Here is an 18,093-nt window from a genome sequence, read left to right as displayed (position 1 = left end):
AATGAAATCGGTATTTTGGGTCTACAATTCTAGGAATGGAAATATTTTTTGGAGATCCTTTAATAATTCATATAAGTAGTTTTTGGTTAGAATTATTGTTTAATTTACTTAGTACATGTAAGATACAAGATATCTCCTCTTGTCCTTTCAACAATTTTACACCAACGTTCCTGGCATAATAAAAGTATGATTTGGATAAAATAAAATATTGTGTATGACGTCATGAAAGCAACACACACAAACTTAAACGTAACAATTAAAGTGACGTAATAATTATCACTATAACAAAAGTGGATGCAGATTGCAGACATATTAGCGGTAAATTTCACGACTAAATCACTCTTTTCTTGTTTTTTTTTCTTGACAAGAGAAAACGTATATTCATAAATATTCGTTTTTGATTGTAGACAATCATGGACGTTGTATTGGATTTTGGAAGTGAGCCAGTTAAGGATGTTGTAAGTATTTTGGCATTTTTCACATCTTGCACATCAATATTATGAAGGATTTTTTTAACGACGAATACTGGTAACTACCTTTTTCAACTAATTCATTGCAAAAAATACAGATGAAGTAATTCGTTCAAAGAAATTGGTCGTACATAAATTACCAAAACATCTGCTTTTGAATTAAAAAAAACTTCTTGATGTTTTCAGGATACGAAGCTACAGATTCTCAAATTCGGCTATACTTGGGTTGAAGAAGTTGAAAAGCAAGAAAGATTTATGAAGGTACATTAATTATGCAAATCTAGAAATTTGTCTAGAGCAACAACATAGTTACACGTTTAACTCTGACAAGACTTACATGTCGTTCACAATAGATTTATTATAACTCCCCTTACACATTTAAACATGTGTCAATTGTTTTTCAATATGATTGATTTCCCTTTTTTAAGTTTGAATAAACGTCTTCTTTATATCTTTTTCTAGGAAGTCACCGAACCAGTTTTAGAGGATAAAGATGAACTTAAGAATGAATGTCAATTAAATACTTTAACAACAGAGACAAAGGAAATTCCCAGGTAAGACTAGAACTCTGTGAGTCTTTAGGATTCTAGTTTTACCATGAAAAATGTAATTCTACTACTTATCTTTTTCTCTAAATATTGAATATGTTACATTAAATTTACATTTGGCACCATCCAGTAAATTTGACATTTTCAGTATGAAAGTTTCATTACATGCTTTCACTGTTGTAGAGAGCCAGTCTTGGATTTTGGCGATAGGCCCGTGAGAAATTTGGTAAGGAAACCATAGATCTGCTTTCTTTTGGTGTATCTATTTTTTTTATTCGAGGTATTTATTTTTGAAGAATTAATACTGAAAAAAAAGTTTCCCCAGAAATTATGTTGTTATGATAATAGTAATCAACAATGCTTTTATTGTTGGTATTGATTTAAATGCATATGATTATCGAATACAACCCAATCAAGTACCGACTTATTAACTTTTTTTTTTTACTATATGATTTCATCCGTTTAAACTTTGAATCTTAAATTTTTAGGATGAAAAATTACAAATACTACAGTTCACCTACTCCTGGGCTGAGAGGGTTGAAGAGGAAGAGAAAGAAGCAAAGGTAAAACGATTTGACTGAGGTTGACTGAATTTTAATTTAACAAACTGAATGTGTACTGTCAATTAGAGTATAAGTGATTGGTAATTAAATACTGAGTAATATTGAGTAATATACATGTATATGTAGTACTTCGTAATTTTTTGTGTGAAATAATAGAATTTTACTACAGTTCAAGATTTAATGATCTTGTATGTCGATTACAGTAAATCTCATTGGTATTGACTTTATAGCAAAACATTCTATTTAAAGTTCATAAACCCTCTGCTCACTCATACATATGTATAAAATGTTGCTTGAACCTTGATGATTTTCCAAAAGAAATGTATTTTATATGTAAAATACAAACAATTATAGCATAGCTTGCGGGGCAAAATTGGACAAAAAAGGCACTTCAAGTTGGAAAATATGTAAAGGAATAATAGGCATATATGTCATTAAGAGTTATCTCTTTTATCAGAGTATCAATGTACCTTAAGTGTAATTTTATAAATTTGATTTCTAGGAAGGCAATGAACCAACAGTTGAACAGATGAACAAAATGGAGGTCAAATCCAAAGTAAAGATTCCCAGAGAGGAAAGAAATGATATCCCAAGGTAACACTTTTTCTCTCAGACTGAAATAGCTTTGAAAAATAGTTTATTTGAGTATTACATTTGTACTGGATACTTGTTCCTTCAAATGTTTCTTTCCTATTTAGAATGTAAAATTTGTAAATCTAGTGTATATAAAACAGTGGCTTCAAGTTACATGTAAGATTAAATGTTTACTTTTTTTTTTATTATGAAAGAGAGACAATCTTGGATTTCGGCGAGGGGCCAGTCACTAATTTGGTAAGTAGATCTGATGTTATGTTTTAATGATACTGTTTAATTCAAGAAATTTACTGAAAGATAATGAAAAATGTCATTTTCTAGAAACTATTTAAGCTATCCGTGAACTTTCCAGATTGAAAACTTCTACCTTTTAATGTACTTAACTAAAGTGATGTTAGTTTCTTTGTAAAATATCTTATTTTGGCTGTTATAATTTTAGGAGGAAAAACTAGAAATACTTAAGTTTGGGTACAATTGGTCAGAGAAAGTAGAAGAAGAAGAAAGAGAAACAAAGGTATGGATACATTTATAAAATCTATATGTTTATAACTATATAAAATGCTTGAGTAATTACATGCAAGTACAGGTATATGTCATACAAACTTTTTTTGGAGATCCCAAAGTATCAATTTTATATACGAATATTTTATTTACAGGTGTCTTTCATTTTGAACCAGACCTTACAAAAGGACACAGAACACCAGCAGAGAGTGACTGAAGAGTGCAGAGCAAATCCAGAGATAGCTCCTGACAATGCCAGGTATTAACTTCATAGTATAATCAATTGTTGACATTTGATTGTAATAATGTTAAATTACATGTATATATGCCTAATAGATAAATGAGTCCCTTTTCACAATTACTTGTACATTTGTATGTTGTGGAATATTTTTTTTACTTTTAAATGTCCCTTTATATGTTGGTACTAAAGTGAAGTTTTTTTAATATTAAACAGCAAAACCCAAAATATGTCTCAACCATTGAAAGCCAAAATTGGCACTGACAAGGAAACCAAAGACTTGAAAGATATATGTAGCAAAATGGAAACACAGCAGATAAAGTCAGAGGTAAGGAAAAGACTAATAGTCTTAGTAGGTGTAGAACAGAAACAATGTAAAACATTTTTTGAAGAATCATTAGTGTTGTTACTTGTTAGTTTGTCAATTAAAATTGTCCCTTTTTCTATGTATTATAACATGCAATATGTACAGATTTGCAATTTGCAACTAACAGTTGAATCAATCTAATAACATGAAACTAAAAGGGTTAAAAGATGAGAAATGTTTATTTCATCTGATTAAAACAAAAATAAAATGCCAGTTATTATACAATATATATTTTATAAGCAACAAATTATTTATTTACTGGATTAATTCATTTTTTGATTATTTTTTACAGTTTGAATGCAATGAAAAAGATGAAAATGACAGCTGCTTTATTCCTAGAAAACTCTTTCTTTTTGGAGTGGTAGAATTTAAGGTACGTTCATTGAAGTATACATGTATAAACATTAACTGGAAAGAGTTATAATTTATACGTAATTTAATTATTATGCTTGAGCAATTTGAGAGTAAAACTTCTTTTTTTTAAATAGAGTGAGTGGAATCTGCAGTCAAACAAAAAAGCAAAAAACCCCAGTATTCCTGAGAAATCAACTGATGTGCTTGACTCGTTTACAAATGAATCTGTAGAAAAAGACGTGGTAAGTTCTTGCAATTATAGCATCCAAAGTAAATAACAATACAAAACATTTGTATCCCATTAATTTGTAAGTGCAATTAAAAATTCACGTGTCTCTCATATTTTCTTTTCAGGTAACTGTAAAAAAGAGAAGTAGTATTAGCAGGAAAATCAAAAAGTTCCTTGGATTCAGATGAAAGAAAAATTGCCCTGCAGCGTACAACTCCATATATATAGACTCTAACGATGTATAAATGAAGAATTCCTGTGTTAAAGTTAATCAATTTTGATAATAATTAAAGATCTATCTATTTATTTGTGAGTTTGGGTTTTTTCATTAAAGTTTCATTCAATAAGATCAAACATTTTAAGATAAGTTGTATGTGAATAAAGAATATTCCAATTAGCTAAACATTTATCAGCAGAATTTAGAAGCTTCATCAAAAAATATTAATATATATAAATTATTTCAATTTTAAGATTCTTTCAAATACACGTGTTTTGGACATACAAATGGACAAATTATTCCGTTTAACATTCCATTCTTTTAAAAGAATATCTTGTTGCCAGTATTTCATACTTTCCATGTACTTAGTATATTTCTTCCATAACACTGGGAACGAGATTACAACACAGTGACATAGATAATTTCATGTGTTAGATATACTATGGACTATTCCTGGCGAATTTGACAATAAATTCTTTAAAAACAGTTTAATAAAAAAATACTGGTAACGTGAAATAAGATAAACTGTTTGAGAATTTGAAATAAAATATACACGTAGACATCTTAAGTTGATGAGGTTACATGGATATACAAGAATCAACACGTTAATATGGGTACTATAACCTGAAAGCAAACCATTCACCAAGTCGATGAAAATATCTACAATGTGTTTGAAGTATAAGAGACTGTAAATGCTCAACGGAATCTATTTACAGTTAGTTTCACTTCCATCTGACTATTCAGAGATTTCAAACAACTGCTCTTGACAATTCATAAAAACTGTCCCTCTTAGTATTGTACAGTATTGGTTACCTGAGCCTCATCATTTTCAAACGTTGGATTACTGAACTGAGCATTCGGTTCCTGAGGGTCCACTGTCGATGTTCCATTTTCCACTACTTCTTTATCTCTTGCCTGTCCATTCTGTTCTTCATGATCTATCTTCACTGTATGTTGCACTGGTTTCCCATTTGGTGTGATTTCCATATTTGGTGTGACAACGGTAGTTTGGAATGCTGTGTATTTTTCCATTGGAGGTTGGGATTGACTTTTAATGTAACCGTTGGTTCCGTTTTTCATCTCGCTTCTAGCTTTGTTTTGTTCGCTGTATCTTCCCATCTGATTTTCTGGCAAAGCTGGTCCCCAATTCTTTTCAGGAGAGGTAATTTTGATCAGTAACTTGAGAACAAAAAAATGATAAGAACCTCATTCGATATTGCACTGGAATTCTGATAATGCAGCAGGTTTTCAGACAGAATATTTATCGACTTAAAAAATTATTTCTTTTAATTGTTTAAACTTGGAAGTATTCTCGACTGCAAATATTCTAAAGATAGTGTTATTCGCGGAGATAAGATTGCCATTTACATACATCTCATCACAAGGAACATTTCAGTGGAAACTCAATCGATTTTATTTTATTTATTCTATAGAAAAAAAGGGTGAAAATGTTTATATAGAGAACAAGATAATCAAATCATACCTTTCCAAGACCATTTCTGAAGGCCTCGAAGAAGAAGATGACTGGAATCCATATCAATGGTGCCAGTACCATAAGCCAGCCCAGAGCTTGACCGTAGTCTGGATAAACGTAACTTCCGTCTGTGGCAGGTTTGGTCTGAATAGCTTTGAAAATTATCACAGCCTGTTCGAAAATGTAATTTTTGACTCAGTATATTTATCAAAAGTTTTTCAGGTAGAATAACACTAATCAAACAGTTCAAATATTTGAAGAAAAAATGATTTTAAACAAAATTACAAAAATACTGTGTACATCTTATTTGCAATGTCATCTACAGTAGAACTATGAAATGTCTATAGTGATTTTGGTTCAGCGTTTCTCCACATGGACCTTCGTCGGCCCAATCTTTGATGAATAAATATTTATCAATATATATAAATTGAGAAAGTTTATCTCATAATAGATACATGTAGTACATATGAGTTTACCAGTAGTGCCAAGGGTGAAATCAACAGCCACATGGTCGCAAAGTAGCCGAAGAATATGTTGATGACAATGTTAGAACCCAGCATCATCTCGATATCTCTCTTAAAGCGGAAAAATCCTGAAAGTTGTTAATTTTGAATTTTAAACTCTTTTACACACATCAAATGTCTATGTCAGTTTAATGGACAAATGACATTCAAATCCTACTTACCATAGATATAGATAATGGCGATGATCTCAAATAATCCGACAAATAAGAGAGGGAAACCTCCAACGAATGTGTCCATTAGGTTGAGAGTATATTCTCCACCCTGCCAATAAAAAAATCTACTGTTTTCAAAAGTGTTCGAAAAATTACTCATTGAGTGCAATCTTACGAGAAAGATACCTTTTTTCTTACGCTATATTGGACATTTGTGAATCTAATAACCATAAAATATACTCATTAAGATTAGTATGAAGATTATTAGGGCCTGTTTGTAAGTGAATTCGGTTGTTGAACATTTTCTCTATTAGTTGTTACTTCAGTTTTGCTTTCTTGAGACCTCGATACGTCAGGTGTCCTGGACACGAGTAAACTCGGGACCCCTGATGTTCTGAAGATGTTTTTTTTATATCAAATAATCAAATTCAAATTTTATAACAAATAACAAGTAACATCATTTTCATTCTGTCAAATTTCTATAGATTGGAACTAATAAATCCCGACTATACATATCAGGCGCGGATCTAGAAATTTTTCAAAGGGGGAGGGGGTTGAAGGATTTTTCAAAGAGGGGTGAAGGGGAAAAGAGTTATTATAACATACGTTGTACACATACACATAGTTAAATAACTCAATAGGATACAGGGTGGAGTATGGTTTTTAAAAGTGGGAGGTTAATCAGCCTGGGAAGGGGTACTTGTATGGAAAGTTTTTAAAAAGAAAGAAAAATAAATCTTCCAACCTGAAAATCCTATTTTTTAAAAGGGGGTGGGGTTTCATTTTGTTTTGAACTTTTCACAACCGAATTTCTTTACATATTACAACATTAGCCATTCACTTAACATTTTTTATAGTAAAAAAACAACAAAAAAATGGAACTTTTTTCTCTCTCTTACTTTTTTACAACTCCAAAGGGGGGGGGGGTGCAACTCCCGTAGCCCCCCCCCCCCCATGGATCCGCCAGTGCATATAGCTTACCCTGCAAGTCATCGGTAATCCAAGGAGAAATGCAGTGCCACAAATTCCGGCTCGGAACAAAATCAACCTTTTCTTGTTTTTGAAGAAATGCGGAAATTCATCCACAATCCCTGTAATAACTGTCTCCGTGATTGAAAACTAAAATTATAGAAAGATATCATTTTACACTTTATAAAGTTGATCTCATAACCTTATGAGTGGAAAATTTCTATTCTAAAAGCTGTCAAGAGAGCAATAATATTTGCTTTGCTATAGTTAGTAATTGAAATAAAAGTTTAGAATAAACCTGAGAACTGAATCCCAGGGTGGCCATCATGAAGAAAAATAGAATAGCCCACAATGGAGCCACCTGCATCTGCGCAAGGGCTTCTGGGTAAACCACAAACGTAAGTCCAGGTCCTAGAAAGAAATAAAACTGAGCCAATGATTTTCTTTAAATTTTGCAATCTGCGTTATCGAATTAAGATAATCTGTTGTGCTTTGAAACTTATTAAATTTTGTAGTTTGTATATGTTAAGATTTAAAACGTTTTTCTTCCTATATACTGGAGAGATAGTATTAATACAAGACATATTAAAAGCATGATTTCTTGTGCTTTCATTTTAAATAAGAATTCTTTTTTCAAGAATATTACATCTGTTTTTGGTACCTCCTTTCACAACATTATCCATTGCGACGCCTTTATAATCTGCCATGAATCCAAGTACTGAGAAGATCACAAACCCGGCATAGAAGCTTGTAAGACAATTAATAAAGGGGACAACCAGCGAATCCCTAGAAATAATAATTACAGTTATAGAATAATAATGCTAACTACAGAAATATCTGCACATTCATTTACTATATAAATTGATCGTCAATGTTCGGGGGGATATACAACAGACCTTAGGACATTATTGTTGAACTTATTATAGCTCGCCATCGCAATCAATCCACCTGAACACGCACTGAGAGAATAAAAGATCTGCACTGCTGCATCAGACCATACCTTAAAACCAGTAAATGGCGTTAAAAGCTTCTTCATGGCGACGACTTTATGTAATTGTAAGAATTTGAATGTCTAAGTGGAGCATTTTCTTACACTGGCTTTCGTGAGTTTGTCCCAGTCGGGGGTCAGGTAGTACATCACACCTTCATGAGATCCGCTCAGAGTCAGTCCGCGAACCAACAAAACTGTCAACAAGATGTATGGGAAAATGGCCGTGAAGTACACAACCTACATAAAAAAAATAACAAAAAATATGAGTCTTCGGACCTAAAAAAAAACATTTCATTCATATCTTTTTGGTATTTAAAAATCTTAAAATTGAAAGACCGAGTACTAGTGCATTGTGTACCTTTCCGACCCTTTGGATAAAAAAAAATAACAAATGTGCAGCAAGTTACACAAAATCACATCCCATTTCACTCTTTTTGGTATTTAAAAATCTTAAAATTGAAAAACCGAGTACTTTCTCCCTATTTATAAACACAAGACACGACTATTTCAAAACCTTTTATTTTTTATAAAATAAAAGGACGTTAATTGAAATACTGTAAATCACTTTTTATTCGCAAGAACTTTATTTTCGCGTAATTACGTGAGAGGATATGCTCGCGAAAATTTCATTCTCGTGTATAATAGAATTCCTTAATTAAGCTTATATAACAATGACACATTTCGTGAAAATTATCTCAAAAAGAGTTTATTTCTCTCGAAAATTAAGTGATCTACAGTATTTAAAAGTTTTAAGAACAGTAATCTACGTCTTACGTAAAATATTCGGAACTTGGTGTTCTCTTGGTAGCGTTTACAATTTCTGCGAGTTGGGACACTGCAAAAGACGACAAGAAACGGTAAAGAATTCGAACACTCCTACACTGTATGCAATATAAAAAACTGAAGCTAGACATCAAATGATCACAATATCATTACAGCATTCGGGTCTTTTTCCATTCCATGGATCTGGACTGGAAAAGTTTCTGGTTTTATCAATACACTTGCACGAGTTCCATTCGTTTTCGCAATCCTGCCAGGGCAAATATGACGTCATTGATGCGAACAGGTAATACAAGCACCAAGCAATGACGACATTGTAATAAAGGGCGATTAATGCTGATATAATTGTCATGGCAAACCCAAGTCCTGAAAATAAAAAAAAATGCATTAAAAGTACAGGTTGTAAATAAAATAATTACTTTATGAATCATTGATCTGTACAGACATACAGGTGTTTGGAAGTATGAGAAGGAGTTACATCCGCAAATGACCTACCTTTGAATGCCGGATTCACAACCCATATTCTTATAGGGCCCAGGCTTGCAAACTGACCAAAGGATAATTCCAGAAAAAAGAGCGGAATTCCAATAAGGACCAGACAAACAAAGTATGGAATGAGGAAAGCACCTGTCAAAGTGAGCAGAATTGATTTTCCTTCACTTTGTGGATGATGACAAAATTTACCAGAAAAGGTGTATACATGAATGGATTAACTAGAAAACGTTCACTTCTGATAAAACGAAGCAAACACCTTTTGAGAAAATGTCTGTAAGACTTGTGTTTTTTAATCAAATAACAAATTTTCATGTAATAAATTATATCAGAAAGAAGTCAAAGTTTCTCACAACAAGGTCTCAGAACCATGTTTATAACTAATTAATGTTACTTTTTCGAACACTTCCTCAATTTACCTCCTCCATTTTTGTATGCAAGGTACGGAAATCTCCAGACGTTCCCTAGCCCTACAGCATACCCAATCAGGGTCAAGACAAACTCGATCTGATTAGACCAGGCAGCTCTCGCAGTCTGAGAAAAATCAAAACATAAAATTTTATAGTCTTTAGGGCAATCTGAAAACTAGTATTTCTATACATGTATAAATTTAAGATATTTTTAAAAAAGTAATCTGTTCTGTTAAAGAGACTTAGCTGAAACTTAATGACGTCGCCATTGCTGTGGCTTTCATATTATGGTAAATGTTTCCAAAATTTTATTTTGGCAGCGTATTCGATTTATACTCAAAGTTGTTTGAGGAAGACGGAGAGATAAATAAGTACTGAACTTTCAACAGGACTATTTGTGTTTTAGCTTTCTAATTTCCAGTTTTCTAGGTCTTTGAAAATGGATAGATCAAATGGGTACAGGTGGATAAATAACTTGTTCTAAATATGTACATTGATACACCTGTGGAAGAGATAAACTCTTGACTCAAAATATTATGCACCTTTCTAGTTACATAATATTTGTTTTGCATTGACATTGCCCACTCATGAGATAAAACGAATTCGTGAGTTCCCCAAAAAGTTTTTATTGAAAAAAAAAAACGTTTATTGTTATAAAGGTATGGTACTAAATCAGAATAAACAGATAACTGAGTTAGTTGAGCATTGGGTAATTTGTTTAAACCCATTCAATAAAAAAAACGTTTATTGTTATAAAGGTATGGTACTAAATCAGAATAAACAGATAACTGAGTTAGTTGAGCATTGGGTAATTTGTTTAAACCCATTCTAAATACGACATTAACAAAGACAGTGATATTATGATCTGAAAAAAAAAACCTTTTAGTACAAGTATATCAGTATAAGATAAATTGCAATTAGCCTTTTTGACTTTTAAAAAAAAAAACTCGTTTGTTTGTCAGATTATTTTGAGAATTCCTCCCACTCTTAGCAGTTTATTTATTTATTTATTTATTTTTGCTTACCAAACTTTTTAGGGAAGTCCCCCTCCTTACTTTCGAAACTGTTTCTACGGGCTTAGTCGTAGTGTTTTGACCCGCATTTGTCTTACCATACATATTTTTATTCTGAATTATTAGTGTTGAATGTATGACATAAAAATAATCAGGAGTATAATATTGATCTATTTGAAAAACAATCTTATTTAATAAATGTTCACACTTGAGAAAAATGCTCAAAAGTTGATATCAACGTATTAAAAAAAAATTAAATCAACCTTCACATTTTTTATCTCATTGTGTCGTGGTGACTTGATAGATTTACCAACTGAACTGATAACCGATATATTAAAAATACCAACGTCTAACACGCCTCTACGTCACCTTCATGTCCGTACAGCCAAGTTGTTTCATTATTGGATAACAAGAGGGTCTTTGGCTAAAAATTGCTAACGCACCATAAAAGAAAATTATTTTTCTCTTTTGAAATAAATACTAGTAGGTGACAATTACGAACAGTAATCGATTTCAGATAGTCTATAAACAATAAAAATCTGTAAACAGGTACAAAACACGAATCCGTGGCCATAGGTGGGTTCAGGTGCCTAGGATGTTAGCATTCCACGCTCTGAGCTTCCAACATTGATCAGAAGACGGAATATTCCTTAAAATCAAGTTTAAAAACAAAGGCCTAACAAGTTGAAACAAGTCACACAAATTGCAACCCATTAAGAGGTCATATTTGCTAACAAGGTCATTATAACACCAAAGAATTTACGAAATACCGGTTGTTGAATGCTCTGTAACATCAATTTTTCTGTCAGTAGCTTGCCCCATTTAAAATTGATAATACTCAGAACATGCTTTCGTCTATCGAATAAGTTGGCAGATGTTTACACATATGCAGGTGATGACGGAATATTTTACACGACGATGGAAAAGTTGAAGTAATCTTGTTTGTTATACAATATATAGTTGTTAGTTGTCCCTTGTTGTCTATAATCAGTAAAACGTCCAAATCTGTTGCAGAATATGTAGCATCTCTTATTTCAAGTTCACTGGGATAAACATATGAGTGAAAGTACCGGTAATTATGATCACTTGATAATACCCTAGTACATCGTCGTTATATAAAATGTCGATTTGTAGGCCATATTTAACAAGTATTTTCTCCTTTATTTTAAGTATATTTTTCCTTCTTTGTCCGATTTTTCTTTATTTCATAGTATTGAATATAAAAACAGCATTTGAAAGAAGTCATCTTTCAATAAAAAGATGATCACAGTTGCGTGATAATTTTATGTAAACGCCCATTTATGAATTCATACAACTACATATGAATGATGTCAAAATAAAAACAGATTTGAAAGAAGTCATCTAATAAAAGAGCACAATTAGTGTCCATAGGAATTCATACAACTACATAAATGATGTCAATATAGCACTTTTAATATCAGCAATAGGATTACAGTGACAATTAACGAACCTAATTGTGTTGATGTCATTACAACTACAAGATATAGGAAATATGCCGACTTCCGTTTATAAGAAGCAGTTGCATATATACGATGTATAAGGGTAGTTTGGTTTAAATTAGTTCAGTTGTTCTGTTCTAGAGATCAAATGAAAGTGTGAAAAGTGTACAGGCTCCATTTAACCGATACGCTAAATGCATATGCAAAGTAAATTTGATAGAGTATATGTAAAGACAATTCAGTAATAATCTATGCTCAAAACGTAAACAAAAATTGTCAAGTGTCCATACATTGATGATGCTGGAATGTAAAGCAGGTCAGCAAACAGATTAACAGATTTAGAACAAGATAACTAGAAGCATGTCTCTTATGTTTTATTTTGAACTCCTTCGATGTCGGGGAATGCAAGGGATTAAATTGAATTGCTTGAAAAATAACCGCCTACTTACGCTATGCCTCGAAGTTATTATCTGTCTCTGTGACCACCAAATATGTCAATAAATTTATACTCTTTTGGTAATACAAATACTTAGAGGATATCAATCAAAGTTGGAAGATTCTCTAGTATCGAGTTGAAATTTTCGGGAGAAAAAAATGTATTAACTTCGACCTCATTCTTGTCTTATCCCACTGTGGGACGTGGAGACCGGTCATTCGGATGAGACCGTATAAACCCAGGTTCCGTGTCGCAGTAGGTGCTGGGACGAAAAAAAATCCCTCCCTGCTCAATGGCCCTAAGGGCCGAGTATAGGACAAAAATTTGCAGCTCTCCACCGGCAAGTGGTGGCGTATCCATATGAGTGAAAAATTCTCGAGAGCGACGTTAAACAATATACAATCAATCAATCAATCTTGTCTTATAATGATTTTAAAACTTTTTAAAAAATATATTAAAATCAGTTTTTTTTTAATTTTGAATTACTGTATCTTAGGGAAAGATATGCGAATCACGAAGGACATATTGACAAAGTTAATAAGGATGGATACAGATTTCTTTCAATTTTCATTTCCAGGTGCACCCCTCTCCAATTATCCAAAAACAATATGAATCAAAACAGTTTGATACTCGGTCTTCCAAATATATACTATATTGACCATATTTTTCTATACGGTCCAAAAGAAAGTTAAACGTACGATGTCGGTTTATCTGAACTGAATCTTACTGTGGTAGATTAGATATGTTCCATAGGGTTATCAGTATAATAATTAATAATATGTGCAAATATTTCATTCTTAGTTACATGCTTTTTAACAATATTAAATCATACGTAAGATATTACATGTATTTGGTTTCTAAGCGTGTTCTTGTTTTCTTTTCAGGTTGGTTTGGAAACAAATTGACTAATTACCTTGTTTGTTGAAATGGCCTCGAAGGGGAAGCAAAAAAGAACCATGTACCTAATGAGGTCATACGTACATAAAGTTTTTTATACAGTTTATCTGAATCATGTAATCAACTGGAAGGTAGGATACGGAATAGTTTGGTTGCCGTCCAGATAATTTTCACCTTACGTGTAAAGTTGAACCCGGAAGAAAGAATTACTTACAATGTACATGTATATATACTTTGGTCAGCAACAAAAAGTCAATATTTACTAAAAATCAAAATATACTCCTGGATAAGAAAATATATAGGCATTTGAACCTTTGTTATCTTAAATACCCCGGTATGCTGGAGTTGTGGATGTTTGAACTTTCCTCCACTTTCAGCTTTTTAGTTTTAATGTCTCGAAATCTCGCATATCTGAAGGGTTTTGAATCCGAGATAACGAAGCTAGGTCGTAAATATACGTAGGTGTACAGGATGAAACAGTGAAGCTTGCGATTGCACTGTTCATCGAAACTGAGAAAAGACCCTAGAGTCAATCTGTCTGATGTTGGTATTTTTTGTCTGGTCTATCCAAAGGCGTTGGAGCCGGGGGGGGGGGGGGGGGGCTTAGCCCCTCCCACTTCTTGTTCAAATATAATCATATAAGCATTGAAAATTGGGGCTTACCTTTTTTCGTTGGTTTAGCCCCCCCCCCCCCCCCACCCCACTTTCAATTTGCTTCCGACGTCTATGCTATCAGTATGGTGCGGGAAAAATTATTTTTAGTTGGGGACAACTTTACTATGATGTTATGCTTTTTCTTTGACATTTTTGCCGCAAGGTGTCGCTTTACTTAATAAATATAATAACGTAAAAGTCTTTCAAAACGTTTTCCTCCTATATTTTTATTCTTATATCTATTAATCTCGAATTAAAATTGTGTGAGTTAACCTAAATATACAATGTATTATATCAGTTTTAATTTCAATGAACAATATTGCAATGGTTACTAAAAATAGAATATTATATGGAATTCTTTCTAAACACTTTCCCTCCTTGTTCAATTGATTGGTGCACAAGTGGACTGAATCAATAACTATAATTCTAATTAACTGGTGCGGACATGGCTACTTATACATAAATATTATTAGAGAAAATCTTTTTATAATGCTTATCTTCCTGCAGTTTTATTTGATTTAAATAGAACTTGGTACATAATAAAATAGGAGGATACATGAATATATTATAATTGTTGTTCAAGTCCAGGTGCTTATTTTGTATTCTTTATTTTGAGTTACAAGCCAATATTCAATGTTGGCCAAATAACTAGACATGAATATATATTTAAAAATTATAAATTCACTGCTTTATTCGTACAGAAAAAGTTTGTATGAAGTGTGAATACTGTAAATATAACAGAATTAGAACGTCATATAGTTACACTCTAAAATATATAGATAGTAATATACTAGTAAACAAAAGATCCCAGAGACTTAATGAATTAATTACAATTTAATTAAATTAAATTATACCCAAGAAATAAACTTACCTCTGGCATTTTCGTCAATAATGATTCACATAAACTTTTTTTCTGACAGAATTTTCACTCAAAAGGGTGGAATGTCTAGATAACAATTTGGTCTTTCATTGGCTGATTTTGAACTCGATGATTTCTCTTAGGGTAGGTGCTTTTGGTTTGTTTATCTCCAAGGCTGTTCACTTCATGCAGTTTCGGTACATAATAATGGGTTTACAATTTATACATGTTTAATCGTCACCGGGAAAGATTGTCAACAATTGATAATATGAACGATAATTAAACAATATTTATCTGCAAGAAAAGTACATACATCATGACGGACAACCATCACTCGCACGTACGTCTACAGTCATGTATATGAATTCGATGCTGTGTCTAAGAATTTTATCTGAGAAAAATGATTTTTAATCTATATAGGATAGAGGAATTCTAATTCCCATCAAGTTGTTTATAATTTTGTTGAAAAATTACCTTCATTTTGCTAAAATGGCAGAGGAGTTTTGAAAATTGCCGGCTCAAGGTATTTTATAGAGCCCGGCGGAGCAAATAACTGATAAACTACAAGGCATGCACTTTTTTTAATCAAATAGTTTTTATACCATTGATGTAAGAGAATTCTAAAAGATGATTCTATATTTTATCTTTGTCTGAATAGACATGATAGAGGAACAATGAGTGGGGAGGGCAGAGTGTTAGACGTTCCTCTAAGCGACTTGTACATGTGTTAATTGAACACAATAACAATTCGGGCGCGGATCCAAAAAAATTTCGGGACCCCCCCTCCAAAGAAATCCAAGCAATATTTCCTGACAATACAAAAAAAACCAAACTAAAATCCTTTCACAAATGTGAAAAAACTATTTTCGTGGTGGAGATTGTTTGTATGTTCTGTAACGTCCCTCTCGAGATATGGATAAGCCACCACTTGTGGAGAGCTGCAAATTTTGTCCTACACTTGGCACTGAGGACCATTGAGCAGGGAGGGATCTTTTTCGTGCCAGCACCTCCTTCGACACGGGACCTCGGTTTGTACGGTCTCATTCGAAGGACCGGTCTCCATATCCCACAGTGGGATTCGTACCCGCGACGTAAGGATCAACCCCATTCTAATTAAAATTAGATGTTAGATTCGACTGCATACTCGCTACGTTAATTAAAAGAAATATTTGCGTTTGAATGACCCTGCATGTTAGTCGATTAAACATAGAAAAACATGTACAGTGGAGTCGCCAATTCCGGGTCGTCTCCTATTCCGGGTCACTCGTGTGTATTTTATGCCATATTGTTAAAATTTAAGCGCAAAAAACTTAATGAATACGCTGGTCATGAAGAATTGGTCTTTCTGTATGTAATTAATTACAACATTTTGAATATCAGTTTTAAGAGAGCATCCGACAATCGAAATTCTGAAACGCACACATTAAAGACTTGAATGTTTCTGTTGCGGTGACGGGCTACTTTCATTTTTGTTCGACGCAGAAAGGCTGATATAAAAGTCCTAGATAAATAATAAGAGCTCGAAAGTATTGCAAATGCATTAAGTTTTAACTCAGAAATCAATCATAATGATCGCTTCTCAAATAAAATTATAATGATTATTAAATCAAATAGGAGTAGTTTCTCCATTTGCGGGTCACGCAATCTCGTGGCATGAACACGTCAAAATTCTATGTACAAAACCAATCGACAACCATGTATTAACCTTGATTATCAAAAGTATTCTAACTGGAAAATATTTTTTCTAAAAGTTAAAATCGAGTTAACCTTTCTAATGCACTTTTTAAATAAATTAATTTATAATTGTATTATTTTTAATCCTAATACATTTTTTTTTAATTCTGCATACTGCAATTTGTTTTGTTGTAATTGTTTAAAAAAAAATAAACATATTTCTGTGGTTGTTTTACTTTTTTTCCAAGCTGCATGAATTGTTTTATGTTTCCACAACATAAAAATCGTGTTCCGAAACGTTCCGTGAATATTACACGACCGTGAAGTCACATGACCCGGAAATGGAGAAAATGATTCGTAACTGGGGAAGCTAGGCCTTGCTGAAATACCCCTGTAAATATTGTTCCCTTGTAGCTACTTTGAAAACAAAAAGGTGTTTGAATGACTCACTATTTGTTCTTTCAATACATATATTGCATAAAATATGAATTGAACAGATTTGCAAAATATCAACGAAACACCCTGACGTGACCCGGAATTGGCGACTTCACTGTACATGTATCCTCATTAAATCAGAGGTTTAAAACGTGTTTTGGATTTATATGAATAAACAAGCTACAATTTCACCTGGTATTAAATCGATTACAATAAAAAAAATTGTATTTGTGTTTTGTTGTTAACCTTTCTTTTATGTTACACGTGCGTGTACATCATTGCAATCGAATCGTTTCTAGCGCGAATTCTCTGACACCGATGAACCGGAAGTGCTAGTGTGATGCGAAATTCGAAAGATGTAAATGATGTTTATGTTAGTTGCAATGTTTATTTGAGGTGATTTATGAAAAATTACGGCATATCAGGTGATCAAACCACCGAGTTATATACTGAACAATATATCAGCAACACAAAAACAAACCTTCCCCGTCAATGTAAAGCTGGATGGATAACAAGACGAGTTTGGACATGTTCCTTAACTGTTTATGCACTTGGTATGTTTTCCTTAAAAATGTGTTATATGCTAAAAAAGTTTGATAAAATAAAACAACAGGTCCAGGACAATACCCCGATAAAGGTATATAGCTTGATAAAGCTATATAGTTTTATCAATGATGTTTATGTACCTTGCAATGTTTATTTGAAAATTCATTTAAAAATTAATTATTGAAAGTCGAGTTCTGAGTTGTTGTCAGTAAATTCACCCATGCATGTAAAATACTCAAACACAAA

The 18,093-nt window shown here is 32.6% G+C and overlaps 2 protein-coding genes across 2 annotated transcripts; one reads left to right on the top strand and one right to left on the bottom strand.

The window, feature by feature from the left end:
• Positions 1-291: 291 nt before the first annotated feature.
• On the top strand, positions 292-3,343 carry LOC134277992 (uncharacterized). The gene is made up of 12 exons (XM_062760299.1): positions 292-318; positions 408-458; positions 657-731; positions 933-1,024; positions 1,202-1,244; positions 1,507-1,581; positions 2,084-2,175; positions 2,370-2,412; positions 2,615-2,689; positions 2,832-2,935; positions 3,131-3,242; positions 3,332-3,343. Exons 1-12 carry the CDS (start codon positions 295-297, stop codon positions 3,341-3,343), a joined length of 798 nt encoding a protein of 265 aa, XP_062616283.1. The 5' UTR covers positions 292-294.
• Positions 3,344-4,755: 1,412 nt separating this feature from the next.
• Positions 4,756-15,367, bottom strand: LOC134277982 (sodium- and chloride-dependent glycine transporter 1-like). The gene is made up of 15 exons (XM_062760291.1): positions 15,205-15,367; positions 9,883-9,997; positions 9,467-9,598; positions 9,128-9,337; positions 8,966-9,026; positions 8,550-8,559; positions 8,294-8,428; positions 8,097-8,200; positions 7,862-7,986; positions 7,499-7,611; positions 7,213-7,350; positions 6,241-6,340; positions 6,032-6,147; positions 5,565-5,726; positions 4,756-5,260 (listed from the first exon to the last, which is right to left on the bottom strand). Exons 1-15 carry the CDS (start codon positions 15,211-15,213, stop codon positions 4,871-4,873), a joined length of 1,920 nt encoding a protein of 639 aa, XP_062616275.1. The 5' UTR covers positions 15,214-15,367; the 3' UTR covers positions 4,756-4,870.
• Between the last annotated feature and the right edge of the window lie 2,726 nt (positions 15,368-18,093).

The sequence above is a fragment of the Saccostrea cucullata genome, unplaced genomic scaffold, assembly GCF_032062105.1.
Source record: "Saccostrea cucullata isolate Sc308-1 unplaced genomic scaffold, CSIRO_AGI_Scuc_v1 ctg653, whole genome shotgun sequence".
NCBI lineage: Eukaryota > Metazoa > Mollusca > Bivalvia > Ostreida > Ostreidae > Saccostrea > Saccostrea cuccullata.
This window is presented reverse-complemented; position numbering and strand designations above follow the sequence as displayed.

Coding starts and splice junctions, on each gene's coding strand:
- LOC134277992 (XM_062760299.1), top strand. CDS start 295: ATGCAGATTGCAGACATATTAGCG. Junction 1,025..1,201: donor GAGACAAAGGAAATTCCCAG/GTAAGACTAGAA, acceptor TCACTGTTGTAG/AGAGCCAGTCTTGGATTTTG. Junction 1,245..1,506: donor ATAGGCCCGTGAGAAATTTG/GTAAGGAAACCA, acceptor TTAAATTTTTAG/GATGAAAAATTACAAATACT.
- LOC134277982 (XM_062760291.1), bottom strand. Junction 8,201..8,293: donor ACAAACTCACGAAAGCCAGT/GTAAGAAAATGC, acceptor ACTGGTTTTAAG/GTATGGTCTGATGCAGCAGT. Junction 6,341..7,212: donor GATTACCGATGACTTGCAGG/GTAAGCTATATG, acceptor TTTTATTGGCAG/GGTGGAGAATATACTCTCAA.